The sequence below is a fragment of the Dama dama genome, chromosome 30 (assembly GCF_033118175.1).
Source record: "Dama dama isolate Ldn47 chromosome 30, ASM3311817v1, whole genome shotgun sequence".
NCBI classification, from domain to species: domain Eukaryota; kingdom Metazoa; phylum Chordata; class Mammalia; order Artiodactyla; family Cervidae; genus Dama; species Dama dama.
This window is the reverse complement of record NC_083710.1, coordinates 29,676,675-29,704,617: the sequence shown is the minus strand read 5'-3', so window position 1 is coordinate 29,704,617 and position 27,943 is coordinate 29,676,675. Positions and strand designations below refer to the sequence as shown.

Here is a 27,943-nt window from a genome sequence, read left to right as displayed (position 1 = left end):
GGTGTCATTGTATTTTAATGGGTTGTTTCTTTTGAATTTCTGAGTAATATTTCATGATATGGATGTATGACAGTCTGTTTAACCATTCATCCTCTAAAGAACATTTGGGATTTTTTCCAGTTTTGAGCTAGTACCAAAAAAAAAGGGCTACAATAAACCTTTTTATTTTTATGTGAACATATGTTTTCATTTCTCTGGGATTAGTGCCCAAGAGTGAGGTTACTGGGCTAATATGGTAAGTACCTATTCAGGTTTATTAAAAAACTCCCACAAGCAATGTATGAATAGTCCAGTTTCTCCTCATTTTTATCAGCATTTGGTTTTGTCTTTTTTTTTTTTTTTTTTTTCTGTAGGCCATTTTGGTAGGTATATAGGGATATCTCATTGTGGTCTTAATTTGAATTTTCCTAATGGATGATTCTGAACATATTTTTGTGTGCTTATTTGCTATTAGTATGTCCTTTTCAGTGAAATGTCTTTTTATGTCTTTTGCCCATTTTATAATTAGATTGCTTTTTCGCTTTTGGGTCTTGTGCATTCAGTATTCTTGGTACAAGTCCATTTTCAGAAATGTTGTTTCCAAGTATTTGCTCTCAGACTATAGCTTATTTTTATGTTCTTTGTAGCAGAGGAAAACTGAATTTTTTTTTTTGAATTTTCATTATAATGTAGTTTATCATGGTGTCCTGTCTAAGAAATCTTCATCTCACCCGAAGTCCCGAGATTTTTTCCCAAAGATTCTATAAAGTTCTGTGGTTTAAGTAACAGTTTTAGTTTTAAGTCGGGGTCCCATTTTGAGCTGATTTTTATGTAAGAGGTGAGATCTATGTCCAGGTGTCCAGTTTGTGTCGCACTATTTGTTCAAAAAACTGTCCTTCCATATCTAGGATGGCCTTTATCCTTGGACTAATTTTGCCACACTTAGAAAGTATGCTGGATTTCTCCAGAATGCTCAGTGTGCCTACCGAAGTCTCTAGGCCCTGTGTGGGATGCAGATGTCTGCTATGACTCTTCCATAATTGTTCTTTCTAAGTTGTTCTTTTCTAATGTTGGGAGCTTTCAGACATCACACACCAAGACTGTTATTCAGCCAAAGATTACTGTTCTCTCCATGGCACCTTCCTCGTGGGTGCTATGTCCTGTATATTCTGTTGTCCTTGAACTACAGTTTTAGTCTTGTTGAAATACCTCCATGTAGAAAATCTGAGTGATGGTGGGACTCATGTCATTTGTTTCTTTTTCCTCAGGGTTTATGGTCTCATACCCTGCATTTTGTATGAAAATAGTTGTTCTCTGCATTTTGTAAAATTTTCTAGTTGTTAGCATGAGAGGTAATTGTAGACTGCTTTAACCCCTTTAAGGTGAAAAGTGGAATTTGATATTTTTAATGTAAATTTGTTTATTGTATAAATTTCATTTTAACTGTTTTCCAGTATATATAATTTGTTTCAATATATTGGGTTAATATCATGAAACCTTCATTTTTTTCTAGTTTATCCATTATTATCTCTAAATAAGCATATATGTACAGTCATTTGATCTTTGAATATTAACAGTTTTATTCCCCATTACACAAATCCTTACACATTTTTATTTCTTTTTCCTTATTTTTAGTATCACCTAGTACCTCCAGTACAGTTGTCTATAGAAGTGACTAGAACAGGCATTCTTTTATTCACCTCAAATGAAAAGTTTTGAATATGTCATCATTAATTATGATGTTTCCTATTTACTAAAGAAACTTTTAATCAAATATAATAATTCTCTTGTGTTTATAATTAACTGAGTTACCATCACTATTAGTGTTACATGTTTTCTCTTTTTGGAGGGGAGTAATGGAGATGACCATGTGATTTTCCTCCTTTTTCTGTTAATGTGGTCTATTATAATGACTTTTAATTTAAAAAATGTTAAACAAACCTTTACTTTCTAAAAGAAACCCAATCTTTTATGTTATATACAGCTGTTTTCTTTTTTTTTTTCTTTTTTTCTTTTTTTCATTTATTTTTATTAGTTGGAGGCTAATTACTTCACAACATTGCAGTGGGTTTTGTCATACATTGACATGAATCAGCCATGGAGTTACATGTATTCCCCATCCCGATCCCCCCCCCACCTCCCTCTCCACCCGATTCCTCTGGGTCTTCCCAGTGCACCAGGCCCGAGCACTTGTCTCATGCATCCCACCTAGGCTGGTGATCTGCTTCACTATAGATAATATACATGCTGTTCTCTTGAAACATCCCACCCTCGCCTTCTCCCACAGAGTCCAAAAGTCTATTCTGTACATCTGTGTCTCTTTTTCTGTTTTGCAAATAGGGTTATCATTACCATCTTTCTAAATTCCATATATATGTGTTAGTATGCTGTAATGTTCTTTATCTTTCTGGCTTGCTTCACGCTGTCTAATGGGCTCCAGTTTCATCCATCTCATTAGAACTGATTCAAATGAATTCTTTTTAATGGCTGAGTAATATTCCATGGTGTATATGTACCACAGCCTCCTTATCCATTCGTCTGCTGATGGGCATCTAGGCTGTTTTCTTTTGAAGAGGTTGCATATGATTTTTTTTTAATTTGTCTTGTTTTGTTTGTTTTTTTTATTCCTAAAATATTTGGTAGAGTTCAAAAACGAAGTTGTCTGATTCTAGATTTCCTTTTGAGGAAAAGTTTATAAATTAAATTTTTACAGTTATCCCCAGATTTTCTATTTTTGTCTTGTGTGACTTTTGGTAGATTCTATTGTTATACTGTAATTCACAATATTCTGTTGTTATTATTTTAACATTCATGTAGTCTGTAGGGAAGTCCTTCCTTTTTATTCTTAATATTTATTATGAGTTTGCTTTCTGCTTTCCTTCCTTCCAAGTCTTGGCAGTGATTAATCAGTTTTATTCATATTGTCATTAAGAAATGTTCACTATAGAGAAGTAACAAGAAACTGTAGGTTGAGTTTATACCTGATTTCTTTTGCTTAGTGCAATGGATCTTAAGCATCAGTATGCAACAGTTAGATAGGAGGCTTATTAAAACACATTGCTGAGCCGATATGTAGTTCTAATTCAAGTCTAAAGGCCTGATAGTATAAGTTCCAGTCTGAAAGCTGAGAGGCTCAAAACCCCAGAAGAGTTGATGTTTCAGTTGAGTCTGAAGGCCAGCAAAGACAAGCTATCAGGTAGAAGGGGGTTTCCTCTTATCCAGCCTTTTGTTCTATTTACATATTCAATTGAATGAATGAGGCACAGGCATATTAGGGAGGACAATCTGCTTTACTCAGTATACCCATTCAAATTGTCATCTAATCCAGAAATACTCTAACAGACCTTACCCAGAATAATATTTAGTCAAACATCTGGCCACCCTGTTGTCCAGTCAAGGTGACACATAAAATTATCCATTACACTAAGTGATCTTGGTGCTGCTGACTCTGAGAATACACTTTGAGAAACAGTGTTTTAAGTGCTTATCCTCCAGATTGGAACATTAATTCTTGATTATCTAAGTCCTCCTCCCAGGCAATGCATGGACCTCAGTATAGCTTAACTTCATTTAGTCCAAATTTTGTAACCACATTTATGCATATATATGCCTGTGTGTGTGCATGTTAAATTTTAAATGCCTCAAGAGAATACACTTACTGTCTTATTGGTCAACATGTATTTATATTTACCCAAATGTTTATGTTTATTTTTGCTCATCATTTTTTTTTGAATGTCTGACTTCTGTGTGCTATCATTTTCTTTCTTCCTGTAGAATACTCCTTTTGTTTCATTTAGTGTAGGCCTACCACTCATGAATTCTTTCAGTTTTTTTTTTTAACTAGAAACATTTGAAATTCACCTCTATTTTTGAAAGATATTTTGAACCAGAACAGATTCTAGGTTGGCGACTATTTTCTTTTAATTCTTTGAAGATAATATTCAGTATCTTTCATTTCTTTCTGTGCTTTTTTTCCTTTCTTTTTTTTTTTAAAGAAAGACGACTTCCATTCTTAGTGATGTTTCTGCAATACACTAAATAAAAATTGAGAAATTGAGAACCCTTGCCCTAATGTAGGTATTTGCTCCTGGAGTAACAGAGTAGGGGCAAATATTGAAAGCTCTTTATCTTTAGCAAAGCCCCACCATTTCCTTTTTTCTTGCCTAAAAATGTTCCTCCAGGATATTCTCTTGAAGTTATTAAACCTGAGTTCTTATTTATGTAAAGCTGTTGACCCATATAAGAGGAGGCAAAGTTAAATTGCAGTGCTAATGGTGAGGCTTTGTGTACACAGAGAGTTCAGATCATGCTGATTTCAAGTTAGGAAAGAAAGTATCCTTTACTATATAATTCTATGTTATCCTATTTTATATAGGATATTATTATTATTATTATTATTCTATATTATTCCATAATTCCTCTTTATTCACTTAAAAAATAGTTTTGTTTTAAATGTTAATCATATGCTGCACATTTTTGTGATTAATTTTTTGTCATTTATGGTTTCCTCATATATAACAAAAATATTACTTAGCACTGTGGAAGAACTCTTATTATTGTGAAGTATTGTTTAATTCCTTACTGTACATGTCATCCATGTAGAAGAGTGTGTGCTTATCTAAGGTTACTATATTGATTTTGTTTTGGTTCAAATATATGAGTCACGTTTTGTCTGAGTAAGTATAGGTGTGCTTTATTCCAAGTAACAGTTAGAAGAGCTATATCATTGTTGACCTCTCACTGTATGTCAGGTTCTTTTTTGTGCACTTCACATGCCTTAACTCATTAACTCTCATTGGGTAAGTAGAGTTATCATATTCATTTTGCAGATGTAGAAAGCTTGATGTCTCAGGGTTACCTGGGTAGCATACATGGAGTCAACCTTCCAATCCAAGCACTCTTACTCTAAAGTACTTACTTCTAAGAGAGAGATTTAGATATAACCAAATTATTTATTTGAGCAGAGTTATTGAGCAGAATTTATTTTTTCAGCAGAATTATTTTCTTTATCCATGTTTTTATTTTTACATATCCTACTCAAGGTGCTTTCAAGAATATCAGAGTGCTTATATAAGGCCATGTAACTTGAAATTTAATATTCAACAATATAATGATGTAATGGTTGGTAAATAAAAAGTGAGTGGGCTTATGATATAGAAAATGCCTACTTTGGCAAAGCAATTCAGCTCAGTCATACAGAATTCCAGTTATTCCCTTATTTGTCCAGCTTTTTGGGGAACTCTTGAGAACAAGAATTTATACTTTGTAACTTTCACAGTGACTCATATAGTAGGTATTCGGAACAGTTTTTTTTTGTGAAAAGGAGGATAGACAAAGAAGACCTATAGCAGCTTCTTTTCTTGCAGCTCCTCCAGTTATGGCCAGTTGTCTGTGTCTTGTGGGTGGCAGGACATGGTTCCTTTTCACAGTGTAATCGTTCTGATACAGCTGTGGCCTTTTGAGTAGCTTTGTGACTAATGTAAAACTCCACATTGTGCCTTCTACTTGAAGCTGTTACTGTTTAGTGGGTTAGAATTGGACTTTTGTGACTTTTTTAAAGGTTTTAATTTAGAAGTAAAGTTTATTTGATGTTTTATATTGAACCATATTTACTAGTCTTTATGTCTTAATTTCAACAGCATCACTGCAAAACTTGAAAGAGCTTTAGAAAAAGTTGCTCCTCTTCTTCGTGAAATTTTTGTAGACTTTGCCCCATTCCTATCTCGTACACTTCTTGGCAGTCATGGACAAGAGCTATTGATAGAAGGTATGATTTCTCTCTATGTTCTGATTATTTTAGTTTCCTATAATGTATCTATTAATCATGGCATAACTTGTGTTACTAAAGGAATCTTTATTGCCAAAAGAATAAGAAGACATTGCTTCCACGAATTTTAGTAAGATATTCATGTATGCTTTCTCCTTACTTATTAAATAGCATAGAATATTTTCACAATCAGTGCTCATAACAGAATGAAAAACTTTGAAAAATTGTTGGAAAGGGAAACCCTGGCCCTTACAATCTCCATCTGTTAGGGCTGCTATATATCCTTTTTTAGGTTGCATGTTTGCTAAGCAGTGATGTCTAAAATCTCCTTCTAATAAGATTGATATTTCTTTAAGTGACTTTGCTTAGTTACAAATAGCATGTAATATGGCAGTCCTTAACTGAGAAAATATAAAGAAATACTTAACTGGGAATTGATGAAGCTGTTATCTTCTACTCAGTAGCAGCTTAAATGAAGTGAGAAGACAAAGAAGATAAATTAACTGTTGGGAAGATTTAATACATGCACCTGTATTAGGAGATTTGATAAGTATGGTTGTCTGAAGCCTTATTTCTTTAAAAAGAAGTTTTGACTTATAAATATTCATGAGCTTCAGAAAGGGGTAATCAATATCTAGTTGATATCTTGTAAGTAAATAATGGCTTTAAGTGCTATTCCTTGGATTTAGCAGACATATAATAAGCAAATTTCATATATGTTTGGAAATATATATATATATATATATATATATATTTGCTTTTCACTTCCTACTTACTGTAGACATTTTTCTGTACCTGTTCTATTATTGTCTTAATTGCTTTTGCACAATCTGTCTCTATTGGTGGAGACAATAATAGTTAATAACCTGAATTTAAATCCTTGTTTCACTACTTTCTTAGCTTATATGACCTTTGTGAGTTACTTACCCATTTTGTAGCTTAGTTTCTTTCTGTAGGATATAGTCAATGATAATACTCCCACATAGAGGACTTGTGATAATTAAATTTTAAATAATGCATATAAAGCTCTTAGAATAGTGTCATATGGTTGTCTTCTTGCTCTAGACCAAGTGGTATTAGATACTTGGAATATATTAGTAAATAACAAAGATCCCTGCCTTGTGGACCTTATATTCTATCAAAGAGAAAACACAAATAAACACTAAGCAAGATAAATAATTAAATGAGATAGCACATTAGAAGGTGGTACAAGTGCTGTGTAAAATGATAAGTACTAATACTTCATAGGGAATTGGGATTATAGCAGTGTCATGATTAGGTTGCAGTTTTAAAGAAGGGTGATTAATTTTAAATTATTCAATAGAAAAAGTTACATCTCAGCAGAGACTTAAAGGAGATATGCCATGCAGTTTACTAGAAGAGTGTCCTAGGTCAAAAGAATGGTTAGTGCAGTGACCCTATAACATGTTATAATTATAATAAGAAAAAAATTCAATAAGCATTATTGAAAAATCTTAAATGTTTCCTTATTACCCAAAATCTTTTTTTCTATTATATATGTATATGTTTTCCAGATATGATTACAAATTTACCAAAGAAAATCATAGTGAACAAAGACATGCTAAACTAAACATGGAATAAAGTTAGTAATGTAGTAATGTTAGTGATGATCCTGTACTGTTGCTAAAATTAGGACACAAATTTAGCACTGTTTTTCAGTAGCGAAAGCAAAGAAGGACTGAATTATTTGAAGTTATGAGGTTTACATTATTGGTTTCTAAATGATAATTTGTGACAATTTTAAGTTCTAGGAAATTACTATCAGATGACCCTTAACTGCTCTATGTTGGTCAGTCAGAACCCCACATATGTAGCCAGCCCCCTTTTCCAGAATTTTCCATAGTCAGACATCTGGTCTGTTTCTTATATCTTCCCAGCACTGCAGAGAAGGTTGGAGAAATATCCTCGTAATTAAGAGGTTTTTTTAATGGGCTTCCCTAAGTTTACCTCAAAAACTCTGAATTGAATTGAAAGAGCATTAGGAATAGTCCTATTGCATTTTTTAAAAGGTAACTATGCTAAAAAATAAAGCATTCAAACAAGTTATATATTCGAAGTTCACTTTGTGTTTACTTAGCAGAATATAATTTTATTTCTTCACTTTTCTACATCCAATAAATTTTAATATATCCAATTTTTAAAACTATGTTGATTTAATGTTCCTCCTTTTTTGTTAAAATGATTTTTCTTAATAAAATGATGATAGCAAATGGGAGATTATTTGGTTTTGAGTTTTGTTTTTTAAATGCCATTACTTGACAAAATAGAAAGTTGACCCTGTTAAGGTACAGTCCTCCAAATTTCTGCTAGGCTGAACAATCAAATCTAGAATTCTCTAATGTACTCCAGAACAACATTTGGTATCCCTCACAATTTAGTCATAACCTTCCTTTTCAGACTCAATTAGTCTCTGTCCTTTTACTATAGAATACTTTCCTTTAACATTCAGTGAGTCACACATGTCACATCTCTTTGTTTTTGTACGACTCTTTCTTCTGCACTGAATTTTTTTTTTCTTCTTTTTTTTTCCTCCTTTATTTATTTATTTATTTTTTTTTTCAGAAAGATGCACTGGATCTTTTTTATGGTTTTCTTTCCTTAAAATTATTCTCATCCATTGAGTCCTGCTTCAGATTCCTTATGCCAAATTAATGCCTTCTCGTCTGGTCCTCTCTGCTGTTTTATTTATATAATATTAATAAAATTATTTTCATTTGTAAATAGGAAGTATTTTATTGGTTTTATTAACATTGCCTAGCCTAGATTCTTGTACATAATATTGAGTATCTTTTTCCCTTGTACTTGAATAGAACTTTATCTTTGTTACTGATAATGTTTAGTAGAGGTAAGTTTTGAAAATAAAATAAGGGGAGATAGATAAGATTTGTGTTCTGTGGTGAGAATTCCCAATATTGATCAATCATCCACACCCATGAGATGGCTCCTCTGTGTGCACAGTCTGTTCTTGCTCTCTACCTCAGCCTATGGAGGTATACAGGATATTACATATCCTGTCATGTTCTCATTCTTGAACATGTACTCTTGATCATTCTTTCTTTTTCCCTCTGCTCCATTTCCCCTCTTTCCATAATCTGGTGCATTATTTCTCTCCTCTGAGAAGAAAAACTGTCAAACTATCCTGAAGAGCAGGAGAATTACATGATAAGAATATCTTACCTGTAGTTGTTGAATATTTCTGTTCAAAAATAATCCTTCTAATGAATAAATCTCATTGTTTTTGATTTCATCATGTATACATGGTAGGAACAAAACTGGATTTAGGTAACTGAGGATATTTTAGCGTCTTATGAAAAGAGAAAGCAATTACTCCTAATTTCAAATAATCATAAAATATATTTGAATTGCATCTTTTTTGTTGTTTTATATTCAGGTTTTCTTAATTCACATGTATTCCATTTGAGTTTTTCTCATAGAATAATTATCAGTAGTTTATATTGTCTTTGTCCTTTAAAACACATGTCAAAATAATATCCTTGTATTTTCTTAATTTGTCTATCACTTTTATTAGTTGAACTGTGTTAAATTTGTTACTATATGATTCTAGAGTAATCAGTGTTGTTCACATCTTTTAAGTTCATTTATTAACATTTACTATTTTTGCATAGCTTTTGATATGTGTGTGTGTGTGTGTTCCTCTTGGCAATGATTAAGGATTTTTTTTTTCCATTTATTTTTATTAGTTGGAGGCTAATTACTTTACATTATTGTAGTGGTTTTTGTCATACACTGACATGAATCAGCCATGGAGTTACATGTATTCCCCATCCCGATCCCCCCTCCTACCTCCCTCTCCACCCGATTCCTCTGGGTCTTCCCAGTACACCAGGCCTGAGCACTTGTATCATGCATCCAGCCTGGGCTGGTGATCTGTTTCACCCTAGATAATATACATGTTTCGATTTTTAGTATGAACTTTTAGGAGCTTGGTGAACTTTCTCTAAGAAAAATAATAGCCTTTCAATTTTCAAACTAATATGTAAAAATTAGATATGTATGCAAGTATCAAAATATACCAGCCCAAGATGACAGAACAACCTTTGATCCAAAATTGTTTTATTTATTTGGCTTAAGGAGCAATGGAGGATTCACTTCAGAGGAACCATGAGACTTTTCTTAAAGAGTTGAGAGCAGCCTATAAGTGTAAGCTTAACCTTGAGTTAAGATTTAAGGAAGATAGTCCAGTTGTAGTTTGAGTGCTGATATTAGATCTTTGTAATTTTTATTAAGGAGGTCTTAGAACTACCATGAGTCTAGAGTTGCCATAGTAATAAAGAAGCAGTAATCACCCAAGTTAACTAGAAGGGAAGATGTTTCAGTGTGGGCATGTGTGTGTGTTTGCGTGTGTTAGCCTAGTGCTCTTTACTGTCTTATTTCACAACAGCACAGAGTGGCTCTGAATATCACTGTTATACTCTGTGAGCGTTATTTATATTTGTTTGAGAACTCACAAGATCATACGTATAATTTAATTATGATGGGAATACAGCACTTAGTCTCATAAGCATCCAAAAACAGGAAATGAAATACAGATAGACTTGAGGCAGCTTAGAAAGGGAAACAGGGAGTTAGTAACCAGGGCTACTCCCTTTGCCTCTAATGCAGCTTCATATCCTCCTATCTTTGCTTGTCTCTGCTTATCAACTCAAATTTTTCACTTCTCTCTCAGACTAACTGCATTTTCTTAGTCATCAGGATGTGGCCCAGCATGGCACCCCATACTTGACTGTCAGTGTGCCTGAATATCAAGTTCTTTTACCATCTGACTATAGTCACTTCCTATCATGAGAGAATCTGAATGGCTCAACCTTGGGTTAGGTGTCTATCCCTGTCATAGTTAAGACTGGGGTGGGTGGTGGGGGCAGCACTGGATGTAATACACAGCCCACCTTAGAAGCAGCGTTTAAGTTGAAACATCTTAGGAAGGGATAATGGCAGTGCAGGAAATGTCACTAAAGTATCTACTATACTTTTAGTAACACTGATAAATGTTATTAAAATTATATAATACTCAAGAATATTTATAGTTTAAATTAAGAACATCACTGAAATGTTATGAAAGGAATGAGCCTACTCAAAGAACTTATATCACCTTTGAATTATTCACAGTAACAATAAGCCCACATAATTAGAAAAACTTGAGTATGTTTAATTCAAAACTTACAGTAGTTATCCACTTTTAAAATTGCAATAATACAAAAAAAGTACATGACAAATTTAGGGTAGATGGCAATGGGGGCTGTTTTTAAATATCCCTGAATTCCTCCATGAGCAGAACAGTAGATAGTAAAACAATAACTACAACAAGTATACCTTTACATCAAAACCAGGTGATGGTGTATCCTATTGAACACTAAAGTAGCCTGGGGGAACAATCCAGCTATAACTAGGAGATATACACAGTATCAGCAGATGAATGGACAGGATTGTGGGAAACAAGAGAACATCTGAAGAATATGATGTTGTACAGCTACTGACTGAAAAACCCAGAAGGCCAATTTGAAAACAGCAGATAAAACGGGGAGATGAATCCAGGGATTCCCTGGTATGTATATATGGGGTGAGAGCATCTAAACACCATGAAAAATTAACCCAACCAGAGTTCTCTTCCAGGACAAAGTCCCACATTGAGGAGAAACTGCTATGAATAGAATCCAAATTGAGCAACAGAGAACAAAAGAGACAAAGAAAACATCCACATAAAACTGGGGAAGACAAACAGAGCTAATAGATCTCAGAAAGTAGACTCATTTTTAAAAAAAAAAAACTACATAAAAACAAACAAAAGAGATCTCTAGAATCTGAAGAGAAAAAGAAAAGCTATCTAAAAATTGATTCCAATAACCCAATTTCACAAAAAATAGTAACAAAAAGGATCAAAATACCATATTTTAGGAAAAGAAAAATGAGAGGAAGTAGAAAATACCTCAAAGCCATAAATACCAGGGGAAAAAAGATGAAAAATTTTAATAAACATTAGGAAATAATACAGGATAAGAAGTAATTTATATCAGAATGTAGAGAACCCCACAGATGTACTGATAGGAATTAAGAAAGAACTGGAAATAAAGGGAAACTTAATTTTAGAAATTGGGATTGAATTAGAAGAAATAAAGAAGTAAATAAGTTCACCATATAAGGCTATAAGATAAATATAAGGTAAAAAGAGAAACTATAAATATCAAAAAAAATAGTGACTTAAAGAGATGAGCAAAGATGAGAGTGAAAGGGGCAAATGTAGGATATTCAGCATTCATATGAGTCTCCAAAGTAGATAAACAAAGCGAAGAGCAGAAAAACAAAAGATAATAGGGTCAATAATGCACAGAAATTATCAGCATTAAAAGGATAGTTTTAAAATATATATATTTAAAAGGCACACTGAATATCTGAGAAAATGACCTAAATGACCAACATTGAGATACATTCTAGTAAAATTAATGGACTTTAGAGAGGAAAAAAAAAACCACTCTGGGCATCTAGATAAAAACATAAATTAACTTAAAAGTGAAAGAAAATCAGATTATCATACTTATAACATCTTCAAAAAGGAGTTTTTCATAGGAATCAACAAGGATTCCACCTTGTTGCCTGCTTGATTAGCTGTATCACTTGACTCAACATTGACAGCCAGATTGCCTTCATATATTATAATCTAACATGACCTTAGAACATCTTTGAGTTTCTGTTACACAGTATATACTGTGTATGTGTAAGAATTTTACTTTAAATGCATAAGATCCTGTTTTACTTCACTGTACTAGTTTCAAAATGGGAAGATCAAATTAAAACCCATGAAAAATAATAGTCTTTAGTCAAGATTAACATTTCTTTAGTAATCTAAGTTGCATATGCATGCTAAGTCATTACAGTCCTGTCCGACTCTTTGTGACCTTATGGACTGTTGTCCCCAAGGTCCTCTGTCCATGGGATTCTCCTTACAAGCATACTGGAGTGGGTTGCCATGCTCTCCTACCGGAGATCTTCCCGATCTAAGTATCAAACCCATATCTCTCATGTCTCCCAAATTGTCAGGCAGGCTCTTTACCGCTATCACCATCTGGTATAATGTCCTATAAGAGCTATTGGCAGGACTTCCCTGGCGGTTTAGAAGGTAACTAGTTTGTCTGCAGTGCAAGAGACCTGGGTTCAATCTCTGGGTTGGGAAGATCTCCCGCAGAAGGGAATGTCTACCCACTCCAGTATTCTTGCCTGGAGAATTCCATAGACAAAGGAGCCTGGCGGGCTGCAGTCAGCGGGATTGCAGAGTCAGACAGGACTGAGCAACTAACACTTACTTATAAGCTATTGACAGGAAGAAAGATGCAGTAGTGTAATATTTTGAAGGAAAATTCTCAAAGAGTTAGTGTGATCTTGACTTTTTTATGATAGAGTCATAGGAAGTAGACTTGCCCTCCCAGTGTAACTAACCTGGAAAATTCATTTGACGGATTTAATGGCTTATTATACACTAAGACAATAAAACTGAATTAGAAGTATAGAATTGTATCTTTAAAAACTGAAATAGGAAAAAAAGGACTAAATAAATGGGAAACAGAGCCATGGGAGCCTATGAGTTAAATCAAGCAGTTTAACATACATAAAATTGGAGTCCAAGAAAAAGGAAGTTAGGATGCTATGGGTGTATATGTATTTTTTTTTTTTTTAAATAATAGCCAAATAATTTGAAAACTACAAATCCTAAGATCCAAGAAATTCAACTAACCTCAATCAGGATGAATACAAAGGAAAAAACAAAAAAATCCATGAAACAACATAATTAAACTGTTCAAACCAGGTTTCAAGAGAAAATTTCAAAAGTAGTCATCAGTATTAAGCAAACCAACTTATTTAAAAATGACTTGAACAGATACTTGAGAAAAAATCACATTAGGATGTGAATATAAGCTCATAAAAAGATAGTCAACCTTATCAGAAAGTAAATGCAAATTAAAACCAGGTTGGCTGAACACTACAAACTTGTAGAAGAATGACTAAAGTAAAAAAATAATAATAATAATTCCGAGTACTGGGGAGAAGTTGAAACAACTGGCACTCTCATCCATGGCTTGGAGACTGCATAATGGCAGTCACTGAGGAAGACAGTTTGGGAGTATTACTGAGTTAAACATTCAGTTATATGACTCTATGATCCCATTCCTTGAAATTAAGGAAATGAAAACTTACTTTCATACAAGAACCTGTACATGAATATTCATATAAAAGCCCAAACTGGAGAAAATGGTTTTCAGTGAGTTTTTAAAAAAACAGGACTGTGGTAGATTCAGACAGCAGAAGAAAGGGACAAACTGTTGGCAAACCTTACTGCTTGGTTGAATCTCATTGGCATTATTGTGTGAAAGAAATGCTCATCTCAGGGTTTCTGTATGTTATGTTTCCTTTTTTTTTTTTGGACATTCTCAAAACAGATCAGTGTTGACTAGGGTTTATAGGTGGGAAAGGGTGTCATTGTAAAAGAATATTACAAGGGATTCTTTGGGATGATGGTGATACAGGGATCTATATATATGTTATATCTCACAGAAAGTTACACACAAAGTAAAAACAGTCAATTTTAACCTATAGTTAAAATTAAAATTTTGAGATCACTGTCAGGAAAAACCATGATTTCAGAGTAAAATTATCATCAACCTTTAGTCAGAAATTATGCAAATCAGAAAAAAATGGAACATCTTTTAAGTTTTGATAGACTTCCAACCTGAAATTCTTTGTCCAATGACAATACTCTTCAAAAATGAGGGGAATATAAACACTTTTATAGACAATTAAAGATAATGAAATTCATTGCCAGCACAGCAGTGAATACATTTGTGAAACAGGGTTGGAAACTAGATACACAAAAGGAGAGTGTGGGAAATAGTTAATATATGGATATATGTGAAATATATATGTTAATAAATATTTTTCCATCATAGGTAGCTTCTAACAAGAAAACAATATCCTCTAAAAGGAGAAATTATACTCTCATCATAAGTAAAAAGTTTCAAACTGCTAAGTTTTGTATTTCAATATGGGAATCGCATTTTAGCTGATAAAGATGACTAAAGTAAAGAAAACATGATTTGTCAAGGAGAGTGGTTTTACTAAAGCCCTCAAACCAGTATTATTTTTTCACTCACTAGAATTTTTATGACTATCACCATATGCTCATTGACTAGCTAAACTGGAACTGTATTCCAGCAACCTAGTATAAAGTTCAGAATAGGCAATGGCAACCCACTCCAGTACTCTTGCCTGGAAAATCCCATGGATGGAGGAGCCTGGTGGCTTGCAGTCCGTGGGGTCGCTGGGAGTCAGAAACAACTGAGTGACTTCACTTTCACTTTTCACTTTCATGCATTGGAGAAGGAAATGGCAACCCACTCCAGTGTTCTTGGCTGGAGAATCCCAGGGATGGTGGAGCCCGGTGGTCTGCCATCTATGGGGTCGCACAGAGTCAGACACGACTGAAGCAACTTAGCAGCAGCAGCAGCAGTATAAAGTTAAGGACTGATGAAAATTCAGAGAAACCTTATTTACCAAAAGGATTTACTAAATATGATATATATAGTATATCAAATATAGTGGCATGTATAAGATACTACATAAAGTATTCTGTAGTATACTGTAGGGATACAGTCAGAGATAATATTATTTCCTAGTCTTCCAGGAGAGAAATTAGGAGTAAAAGCATATTGAAATGCATCTTTTTCACAGAGCTAGGAGATATGAAAGCAGCATACAAATCAAAAGTGGACCTTGAAAGGAAGGGAAAGGAAAGTGAAGTCGCTCAGTCATGTCCAACTCTTTGCGACCCCATGGACTGTAGTCCCCCAGGCTCCTTGGTCCATGGGATTTTCCAGGCATGAATACTGGAATGGGTTGCTATTTCCTTCTCCAGGGGATCTTCCTGACCCAGGGATCAAACCCGGGTCTCCCACATTGTAGGCAGACGCTTTCCTATCTGAGCTACCAGGGAAGTAGACCTTGAAATGGAGTATTATTTGCCAAATGATATAGCTTGAATTTAAATATGGGGAATTTTTTTTTTAATGTGGAGAAGGACATTTTTGGGGAGAAAAACAGGAAGTTTTAAGGTAAAAGAAAGCTGCTAACTGTTGTAGGTCAAAGGATCCTAATAAGATATAACAACTAAATGTTTCCTGCAGGAGATAGTGGAGGACAGAAGAGCACCGCGGGCTACAGTCCATGGGGTCACAATGAGTTGGATGTGACTGAGTGTGTGTGCGCATGCACACACACACACACACACACACACACAAGAAATGGATCATATTCCTTGACATGGGGTGCTTCCCAGGTAGCATAGTGGTAAAGAATCTGCCTGCCAGTGCAGGAGATTCAAGAGAAATGGATTCAGTCCTTGGCTTGGGAAGGTCCCCTGGAGGAGGAAATGGTAACCCAGTCCAGTATTCATGCCTGGAAAATTCCATGGACAGGGGAGCCTGGTGGGCCACAGTTTATGGGGTTTCAAAGAGTTGGAAAGAACTGAGCACTACAACAATAACCTTAATATGGTGTTTGGAAACTATTTTTGTTTCAAGAAATAATAGATTGTAGCTACCTATATCATATATTCCATAATAATATAATTTAAAAAGAAAACAGCTTTGTCTTTTGTTTTATTAAAATTATTCATACAAATTTTCATGCAAAACATAACATTTTTAAAAGAGAAAAAGTGCATATTTAAAATTACACTCATGCAGGCATCAGCTTGGATTATCTTGGCAAATGAGTACATATGGATGCTCTAAATCAATTAACAATGAAAGAAATGGTCTATATATTCCATGAAACATGTAACATCAAATAACAAGTCTGTTTTTGGAGGCTACACATGTAGTTTCTTCTGAGGCGTAAGAATAATTTGTTTTTATATTGTGAAAATTGCCTACATACTGATTTAGATACAGAGTTTATATATATGGTAAACTACATGGAACCCTCCATAAACTAAGCTTGAAATCACTACAGGCTTTCATCATTTCATCCTTCCTCTGATGTTTATACACATTGAAGAAATAAATAATTGGGAAAGAGAAAGTAAATTAGAAAATTTAAAAGTGAAAAAAAAAAGAAGATTTAAGAGAGGAAATATACTGCTGAGCACTTACAGTAGTTATATTTTTCAGCCACTTTATATTCTTATTATGGACATAATATAGTTATGATATGTAATTAGTTTATGGTGTTTATTCTGAGTTTATTTAGTAGCTTGATGGCTCTCTGTATCCTTCAGTTGCTCTAAGGTAAATCCACCTTTAAAAAATCCACCTTTTGTAAAATTGAATTCTGATTGTTTTGGATTATGAAATATGTTATAAATATTCTTTTAAATTTATGATATTATTATTTAAATGCTTGAGAATATTATTTTTTCCTTCTGTTTTAATAGGTTCATGGAAAGCTTTCACTAGCTTCTGTAGCCCAAGGTGTCAGGGAGGATGATGGGAAACAACCTGTATGTAAAATTCAGTTAATTATGGACAAAATTCCTACAGAATAACAATTGACTGTCACTGTAAATTATGGAACAGCAGCATCTGGCAATGGGACTAGTGTATTTCCCATATATAAATATACTGCATGCCAGTTGCTAGAGGGATTGATCCAGGTAATAAAACAGAGGCTAATTTGTTTATTTATATTTATTTATATATTTATATATTATAAATATATATTTTATATTTATATAAATTATTTATATAAATAATTTGATTATTTATATAATCCTTTAATTTCAGTTAATTATAAAGCCAACAAATATAAAACCTTATATACATTTCAGTAATACTTTGTATGTATGTGTTTGGGTGTGTGTGTATATATATATATCAGATAAATTAATTTTTCCCATGGTGATATATATGTTTTAAACATTATAGTTAGGGAATTCAATTAAATCAGTGTATTTCTGACTTTTAAAGAATATGAGGGCTTCAGAAAAGTCTTGCCATAGTTGAATTCTTTTTTAATGATCATGGAATGCTTTCCATTTACCTGTATTTGCCTGGCAGACCCTTCTACATTGCTGTATCATAAACTTTTTGCCTTTTCATACTGTTCGTGGGGATCTCGTGGTAAGAATACTAGAGTGGCTTGCCGTTCCCTTCTCCAATGGACCATGTTTGGTCAGAATTCTCCACTGCGGCTTGTGCATCTCGGGTTGCCCCGCACAGCATGGCTCATAGCTTCGTTGAGTTAAGCAAGCCCCTTCGCCATGACAAGGCTGTGACTCACTTCACATGCTAGTAAGGTTATGCTCAAAGTCCTTCAAGCTAGTCTTCAGCAGTATGTGAACTGAGAACTTTAGATGTACAAGCTGAATTTAGAAAATGCAAAGGAACCAGAGATCAAATTGCCAACATTCTTTAGATCAGAGAGAAAGCAAGGGAGTTCCAGAAAAACACCTACTTCTACTTCATTGACTGTGCGAAAGCCTTTGATTATGTGCGTCACAACAAAATTCAAATTTCTTAAAGAGATGGGAATACCAGACCACCTTACCTGTCTCCTAAGAAACTTGTGTGTGGGTCAAGAAGCAGCAGTTAGAACCTTACATGGAACAACTGACTGGTTCAAAATTGGGAAAGGAATACTACAAGGCTGTATATTGTGACCATGTTTATTTAACTTATATCTAGAGTGTGCATGCCTGCTAAGTCACTTCAGTCATGTCCAACTTTCTGTGATCCTGTGGACCATGGCCTGCCAGGCTCCTCTGTCCATGGGATTCTTCAGGCAAGAATACTGGATTGCATTTCCATGCCTTCCTCCAGGGGATCTTCCCAACCCAGGGATCGAACCCACATCTCTTAAGACTCTTGCATTGGCAGATGGGTTCTTTACCTCTAGCACCACCTGGGAAGCCCATATGCAAAATACATCATGTGAAATGCTGGGCTGGATGAATCACAAGCAGGAATCAAGATCACCAGGAGAAATATCAACATCAGGTATGCAGATGATACCACTCTAAACGCAGGAAGTGAAGAGGAAATAAAGAGCCTCTTGGTGAGGGTGAAAGAAGAGGGAGAAAAAGCTGACTTTAAAACTTAACATTCACAAAACTAAGATCATAGTATCCAGTCCTATCACTTCATTGCAAGTGGAAGGGGAAAAATTGGAAGCAGTGACAGATTTTATCTTCTTGGGCTTCATAGCTCAGTCAGGTAAAGAATCTGTCTGCAATGCAGGAGACCTGGTTTAATTCCTGGGTCGGGAAGATCACCTGGGGAAGGAAATGGCAACCCACTCCAGTATTCTTGCTTAGAAAATCCCATGGACAGAGGAGCCTGTATGGGCTACAGTCCACGGGGTCACAAGAGTTGGACACGAATTAGTGACTGCACCACCACCACCACCAAAATCACTGCAGATGGTGACTGTAGCCATAAAATTAAAAGACGCTTGCTCCTTGGAAGAAAAGCTATGACAGACCTAGACAGCATATTAAGAAGCAAAGACATGAAGTGCTAACAGAGATCTGTATAGTCAAAGCTGTGGTTTTTCCAGTAGTCATGTATGAATGTGAGAGTTTGAACATAAAGAAGGCTGAGTGCCGAAGAATTATTGTAGTAAAAAAAAAAAGTTTCAAAATCACTAATCTGTTGCTTACCAGCAAAGAACTTTAGTATCAGTAAAGGCAGATATCTTAGCTCAAGAGTATGCAGCTGTTTAGTTTGTATTCTAAAGCCATGTCTTCAGATTTTCAATTTAGATCTTCTTTGAGTTAATTAAAAACTAGATCCAGATTAAAGAATTCTATAATGCTAATAAAATTGCCTAGTTCTGAGAGCTCAGGATAAATTCTAATATTAACAAACCAATTAGTTCTTACTAACATTCAAATAATTAAAAATATCTACTTACATTGTATTTTAAACACCACTACAACTAAAGAAAATGTACACGGGCAGATTTTTTCTTGGTCCATGATCTCTGCTGTCCAGATATGTTGTTCTGTGTCTCTAGTTTCATAGATTGAGGTCAGCCCCAGGGCATGTCACCCTTGACCATCAGTCTCCAGTCTGTCCTTCTCAGGTATCAAAACGCAGTTTCCACATTACAGATGACCTTCAATTATGTAAAGTTGCCTCGATTTAGGTGGGCCCTGGATCACAAGAGAAATAAGCCCTTTCTGCAGTAACTCTTTCCCCAGAAATATTCCCATCTGCCAAGTGAGAATCTTTGGTTTCTTGTAACTGTTTTTTAGAACTCACATTGTACCATCCTATTTTTCTCACAAATAGACTTTATTTTATTACATCCCTCAGAAATTGTAGTACTATAAAGTATTTTTGTCCCATTATTGTAAAGGTGAGTGGTATATTGATTTCATCTTTCATTTTTCTATTGTATAATAATGAAAATCAAACTTGTATAAATTTTATACATGGTGAGATTTTGATTGTGTGATAATAGTTTCTGTTTCAGTGCTGCTTAAGCCAGCACATAAAATAGTTACCTTTGTGGACTTTTACCAGAGATCTAAACTTTTTCCCCCTTATGTCTCCTTTAAAGTTTATTTTCCTGGGTAACTTGTTTCCCTTACTTTCTTTTGCATATACATTGCCTTTCCATGTAGAATCAATCCTTTAAATCTGTCTATCCATCCAGAATTACTTTATTGCATATAAAGCAAATATAAACTTTATTGTGCATAATACAATCTATGAAAGCTACAATTTCGACTTGTTATACCAGTTTTAACTGCTGGAGGATTATTTTCTCCTCCTCCATATGGAAATATGACCTGTGATTCATGATACACATGTTATTATCTACGGCTAAAATGTTATTCTCTCTGTCCTCAGTAGGGTTATTCCAAATACACTAAGCCCAACCAAAGATAATCTTCTAATCAAGGATATTATTTAAACTTGGAAACTGATTGTGTAAAAAAGTTATACAGATTATTTCAGTAGCTGTACTTTGCAATATATAATCTAGCAAATATTCTCACATTAGTTCTGCTTTCTATTAATGTATTTGTTTTGATACATGGAGAAATCTTGAGGTTTGATACTCTCAATGGGTGTTTTTTTATATCAGATTAAACAGATTCTGTTTTACAAGTCAAAATATTTGTGATTTTTTATCTTAGAGTTATCGCTAAGTCAGTTTTTTCAAAGAAATTAATGACTGTACACTGTGTGTGTGTGTGTGTGTGTGTACTTGTTGCTCAGTTGTGTCTGACCATTTGTGACACCATGGCCTGTCGTGGGCCAGGGTCCTCTGTCCATGGTATTCTCTGGGCAAGAATACTGGAGCAGGTTGTAGTTAAATATTTCCCCTTATTAAATTTCACCCTTTTCCTATATCACAATAAGAATTACTTTAATGACATCATTTATCTTGTTTGCCAAGTCAACATCCTGTAATGGTTCCGAGATAACAGTTCTCTTCACATTGAACTGATCAGTTTATCTGCTGTGTCCTCAATTAGAATGCAGGATTCTCTAGCACATGGAACATATCTGTTCCATATCTGTGCCCTGCATATAGTAAGTATGCAATGCTGTTTTTACAACTGAATCATGAAACGTCTTTATTCTTGGGAATGACTAGCTCCTTTTTGTTAGATATTTTTTATTATCATTTATTATATCTCACTTCATAAGATTTTCCAATTCATACAGTTTCAACAATCTACTGTTATGTGTAATAGTTCTATTATTGCAAGAATTAGAAGAAATAAAAACACCATTTACTTTAATAAATGGGTGTAATATTTTATGTTGAATTGTTATTTATTTTATTTACAGAGCATTTCACACACTGACTTTTCTATTATTATCAGATTGCATTCTGGTACTTACAGAACTATATAATTTGACTCTGAGTTGCAGGTAGGTATGAATTGGATAGGCTTCCCAGGTGGCACTAGTGGTAAAGAACTGCCTGCCAGTGCAGAAAACATAGGAGACTCCGGTTCAATCCCTGGACCTGGAAGATACCCTGGAGGATGGCAGGACAACCCACTCCAGCATTCTTGCCTGGAGAATCTCCATTGGCCGAAGAGCCTAGAGGGCTACAGTCCATAGGGTCGCAAAGAGCTGGACATGACTGAAGCGACTTAGCATGCACAGATGAGTTGGATATAGAGTTTTCTGGTATAGGTAAAATAATCTTGTTAATTTAGTGATCTATTCTTTTTTGATTATATCATTTTTGGCATATAATCTCACTAAATTATTACTTAGGCAGAATATATACTTAGAATAATTTCTGTGACTTTTCGCAGTATCTTTAAAAAAAAACATTCAGTTTTAAAATTGAAGGAATTTTCAAGTTCTTCCAAGTTACAAAAGCTTTATTTTATTCTTAAGAATGAATAAAACTGGACTGATTACTCATCTCTATTTGATATTTTGTTTGAAATGGAGGATTTAGTAAAGAAGATTCTGCTTGGGTCAAATTTGAGAATTTATTGCTTTGAGCACAAATGAGGAGTTTTCTGAAGGTCCAGCTTGTTTTCTCAAGAGTGCTTCGACAGTTTAAGCCTATAATAATTGGATAGAGTTAATGTACTCCTGAAAATATGTAAGGTTCATCTGACTGACCTCTGCTTGAGCCTACCTTAAACAATAGCCTCTCTTTCCTTGTTTATGCCTTAACTATAATATTTATCAAATAATTTTCTTTTACTAATTATGTTTCTTAGTTTTTATCTTTGACTTTGTGAATCCATTATTAAGAAAAGGGATTCATAGTATTTCTGTTGTGTATTACATAAATATTTAAAAGAAAAAGAGCCAGTGTTTTTCTGAATACAAAAATAAAGAACTTAAAGGTGTATTTTATTAAAAAGCAATTTTAAACTTAAATTTATTTAAACTTGAGAACTTAAAATTATTAAATATATTTATTTCAGAATATAAATAAATGAAAGTCAGAATTTGGGTAGTTTGGAACTGTTAATATGCAAATTATTCACTTATACATACTGTGTTTAAAAGGAGGAGCCAATATTTTATAGAATATAAATTATTGTTTCATTTTTCATAACTAGTCATTGGTATAGCCATTTTTATCCAACTCTATTCATGTGGTTTAATTGTATAAATGTCTTGCTTTTTTCTCTTTTGATTATTAATATTTCTTGAAATTAATTACAAGATTAAATATATATGTATTATTCTTAATAATTATTCAGGATCTGAGTCTCTAAGGTAATGTCAAAATATGAACCAGACATAGTTTAGTAGTTTTAGAATTTAATTGAGGCTTTTGGAATTTGAAGGAGCACAGGGAGAAGAGAAGAAAGTTGTTGCAGAGGAGTGATACAGGAATAACAGTTGGTTCTATAATTGAATTTAACCCAAAGAGAATTGCAGGGTCCAGATGACTTATGATAGTCAAAATGTCTCTTATTTCCCTTATTTCACCCTTATCCATTGCTGTTGTGATTAAATCAGGAAGTTAAAGAAAAGGGCAAGACACTCAGTCAATTACTTCTGTAGTGAAAACTTGAGTCTAATACTATAGGAAACAGTATTTAATGAAGACCTGTATTTAAAATAATAGTTGTTTTAAGTTATTTGGAGGCATAATACTGTATAATTTTTTCTGTATAATATGTTCTCTGGACACCTATATATACACGTATATTTATGTGCCTTATTTTTGTAACTGGGATTTCATTCCTTGAGGTCAAAGATAGCGTCATCTCTGTGGCTTACTTATAGTTACCAAAATAAATAGTTTAAATGAGCATATCTCAAGAGAGCCAACTCAAAACTTAATTAATCCCAAGTGATTTGGAAATTATAATCTATTGTTTAGCATGTGTAAATATAAAAGAGTATTTCTGTGGGATGTACAAAGAGAAGTGAAAGTCAGGTGAAAACAAAAAAAAAGTGACATTGAATACCAAGAATTTTCGAGATATCTCCCTTGATGCAACACTTTTGATAGGCTAGCACAAACATGGTTTCTAAAGCATAAGTAAAAAAGTAAATTTACATCAGTGTTTCATATTTTATAGGTGTTTATAATAGTACCATAAGAATATTCTCTTCAGCCTAGCTCATTCACAGTCAAAGCAGGAGGAAATATCTTTGTAGGTTCATTTTTTTTTTTCTATTGTAATCTATCATTCCATGGAAGAGTTATCTGTGAAAGAGTTTTAGGAACTTCAGCTTTATCACTATGCAAAAATTCTTAGCAGGAGCAAAACTATATAAGAGAAAAATATCCACAGTCAATAAGATTCCTAGGCTGTATAGATACAATGACCAAAATCAAAAATAAACAAATGAAAAACAATTTAGAGTTTGTTTCAATAAGTCAGTCAAAATGACAGGGTATTATGTAGGTATAGTTACAGTTAATCTTGTCTCTGAGCAATCTAACATCTAAATTTATAATTTAAAAGCACTTAGCCAACTACTCTCATGTGGAAATAGATTTTTAGTTCTGAACATACAGAATTTTCATGGGAGAAGATGTAATATCAAATTACTTTGAGATGGCAGCTAAAATTAATTTCTTTATGAATCATTCAAAATATTTCATGTGTGAGTACCACTGATTTCTGGCTTAAAAAGCAAGGTCACATCTCTTGTATTTTAATAGCTTAGAGCCTGATGTATTCTGTAATTCAGATATTTTAGAATTTAAGAAGAGAAACAGGTGCCTATACCTGTGTTTCATAGCATCTTCAGGGGACCCTGGGTTAACTTGTTACTTAAGCACATTAATATATCTACAGTAACATGTTAGGATAATCACACTATTAATCACACTAAGTAGAATAAAGTTTGTAACTAGTATATTAATTGGCTGATGATTAAGGTTATGACAATTGTGCAAGAAAGATGTTCCCAGAGCTTTTTTGGATTTTGAAATTATAAAATGTCATAGACATACATCTAAAATATTTTCCCCTATAGTTTTAAAAATATGAAGATGTATATATGTGTGCATATGTATGTGTTGTCTGTCTCTGTCTGTCTCTCTCTCACACATGAACAAACCTTGGAATGAGGAAATAGTTATATTGGAAGACAGCCAAGCTCATTTGATTATGTATTGTCCATGGCTGCTTTTGCACTACAATGGCAGAGTTGAGTAGTTGTGGCAGAAATTTATTATTGTCACCTGGCCCCCATACCCTAAGCCTAATATATTTTATCTGAGCCTTTATAGAAAATGTGTGCTAGCCCTAATACCTCCAGACTTCAGTTATGTTCCTCTTTTAAGACAGTAAGACTGCGATAAATTTATGTTAGCTTAATATTTATGTAAACTAAAGTAAATCAATGAATGAACTTCCATTGTCTGTATAGTATTTTGAAAATAATTTTTTTAAATTTTCAATTAAAATTTATAGTCTAAATATAAAAATAAGCTGTGATTGTTTAATTACATTTTAAAAGGTAAATGAACTTAATTTTTTTTTTGCTTCTTGAAGGTAATATGAATTGTTTCTAGTTGTACAGTTTTCAATTAAATTCTCTGAAACATGTAGGCAAATCATGAAGTGTCCAATTAAAATAGTATGTAATACTACCCAGACATATATTAATATTAATTGTAGCAAATAATAATACATATTCAGACCATTATTGGTATTTCAAAGTATAATTAATATTAATTTTTTGTTTAATTTTGATTTTTTAGTTTTCAGTTACAAAGCCACACTAACTTCTCAGTTTGATAATTGTTAAGTTTTTGACCACTTCAGTACTCTTACCTTGAGAACCCCATGAACAGTATGAAAAGGCAAAATGATAGGATACTAAAAGAGGAACTCCCCAGGTCGGTAGGTGCCCAATATGCTTTTGGAGATCGGTGGAGAAATAACTCCAGAAAGAATGAAGGGATGGAGCCAAAGCAAAAACAATACCCAGTTGTGGATGTGACTGGTGATAGAAGCAAAGTCCAATGCTGTAAACAGCAATATTGATAGGAACTTGAAATGTTAGGTCCATGAATCAAGGCAAATTGGAAGTGGTCAAACAGGAGATGGCAAGAGTGAACATCGACATTCTAGGAATCAGCGAACTAAAATGGACTGGAATGGGTGAATTTAACTCAGATGACCATTATATCTACTACTGTGGGCAGGAATCCCTTAGAAGAAATAGAGTAGCCATCATGGTCAACAAAAGAGTCCAAAATGCATCAGCCATAGAGTTACACATATTCCCCATCCCGATCCCCCCCTCCCACCTCCCTCTCCACCCGATTCCTCTGGGTCTTCCCAGTGCACCAGGCCCGAGCACTTGTCTCGTGCATCCCACCTGGGCTGGTGATCTGTTTCACCATAGATAATACACATGCTGTTCTTTCGAAACATCCCACCCTCACCTTCTCCCACAGAGTTCAAAAGTCTGTTCTGTACTTCTGTGTCTCTTTTTCTGTTTTGCATATAGGGTTATCATTACCATCTTTCTAAATTCCATATATATGTGTTAGTATGCTGTAATGTTCTTTATCTTTCTGGCTTACTTCACGCTGTCTAATGGGCTCCAGTTTCATCCATCTCATTAGAGCTGATTCAAATGAATTCTTTTTAACGGCTGAGTAATATTCCATGGTGTATATGTACCAGAGCTTCCTTATCCATTCATCTGCTGATGGGCATCTAGGTTGCTTCCATGTCCTGGCTATTATAAACAGTGCTGCGATGAACATTGGGGTGCACGTGTCTCTTTCAGATCTGGTTTCCTCAGTGTGTATGCCCAGAAGTGGGATTGCTGGGTCATATGGCAGTTAACTCTATGGCTGATTCAGCCATATCAGCCATAACTCTATGGCTGATTCATATCAATGTATGAGAAAACCCACTGAAATGTTGTGAAGTAATTAGCCTCCAACTAATAAAAAAAAAAAAAAAAGAATTATCTACCTTAAACAACTCCTAGAAAATGCAATTTCCATTAAAACAAAGATTACTAGGTAACCTCTAAAGTATGTGCTACCACCTTAATAATATATAAATTTATTTTAGAAAGAAACTTATGAAGAAGAGACTTCATTTCAATTTCTGTTTTTTTTCCTGTAACAAATACCTCCATCATAAGAATTAATATAATTGCCTAGCTTTTAGCATCCTCCTTAATAAACATGTCAGGATGAAAGAATATTAAAAGGCTCACCTTTGCCTGGAATGGCATTACCTGTTTGTCTCTAAAGTTTCATTGTTATATTTTTCTATATCCACTTTAAAATGTTGATTGCCTTCTGACTGATGTGTTTTGCTTTTGATTTCAAATTGAATTTGGTTACTTTTTAATCAGGTCCTGTAAATTTTAGCTGTAGTATGATGCAAAGTTGTTTTGCTTATTAATATTCTCATTTTCCTTTCCCCAATTATATAGTACATATGAGAGGCTATTCTCATGGACATTTTCTTATACTTTTAGTCAGACTATCAGTTGATAATTGACATGCATTATTTTTTAAGACTGTTTTGTTTCTGATTTATTTATCATGCCAAATAAAGAATCAAACGATAAATTTGAAAAAAAAAAAAGAGTCCAAAATGCAGTACTTGGATGCAGTCTCAAAAATGACAGAATGATCTCTGTTCATTTCCAAGGAAAACCATTCAATATCATGGTAATCCAAGCCTGTGCCCCAACCAGTAATGCTGAAGAAGCTGAAGGGGAATGGTTCTATGAAGACCTACAAGACCTTTTAGAGCTAACACCCAAAAAGGATGTCCTTTTCATTGTAGGGGACTGGAATGCAAAAGTAGGAAGTCAAGAAACACCTGGAGTAACAGGCAAATTTGACCTTGGAGTACAGAATGAAGCAGGGAAAAGGCTAATAGAGTTTTACCAAGAGAACGCACTGGTCATAGCAAACACCCTCTTCCAACAACACAAGAGAAGACTACACATGGATATCACCAGATGCTCAATGCCGAAATCAGATTGATTATATTCTTTGCAGCCAAATATGGAAAAGAAGGTCTATACAGTCAGCAAAAACAAGACCAGGAGCTCACTGTGGCTCAGATCATGAACTCATTATTGCCAAATTCAGACTTAAATTGAAGAAAGTAGGGAAAACCACAACAGAATGGGAAAGACTAGAGATCTCTTCAAGAAAATGAGAGATACCAAGGGGACTTTTCATGCAAAGTTGGGTTTGATAAAGGACAGAAATGGTATGGACCTA

The 27,943-nt window shown here is 34.1% G+C and overlaps 1 protein-coding gene across 1 annotated transcript in view; it reads left to right on the top strand.

Moving 5' to 3' along the window:
• NBEA (neurobeachin) overlaps positions 1-27,943 on the top strand; it is a 649,896-nt gene that overhangs the window by 268,416 nt on the left and 353,537 nt on the right. Inside the window, exon 33 of the mRNA XM_061133617.1 lies at positions 5,619-5,746. Within this exon, the coding sequence (XP_060989600.1) occupies positions 5,619-5,746 (128 nt within the window). The remainder of the gene's footprint in view (positions 1-5,618; positions 5,747-27,943) is intronic.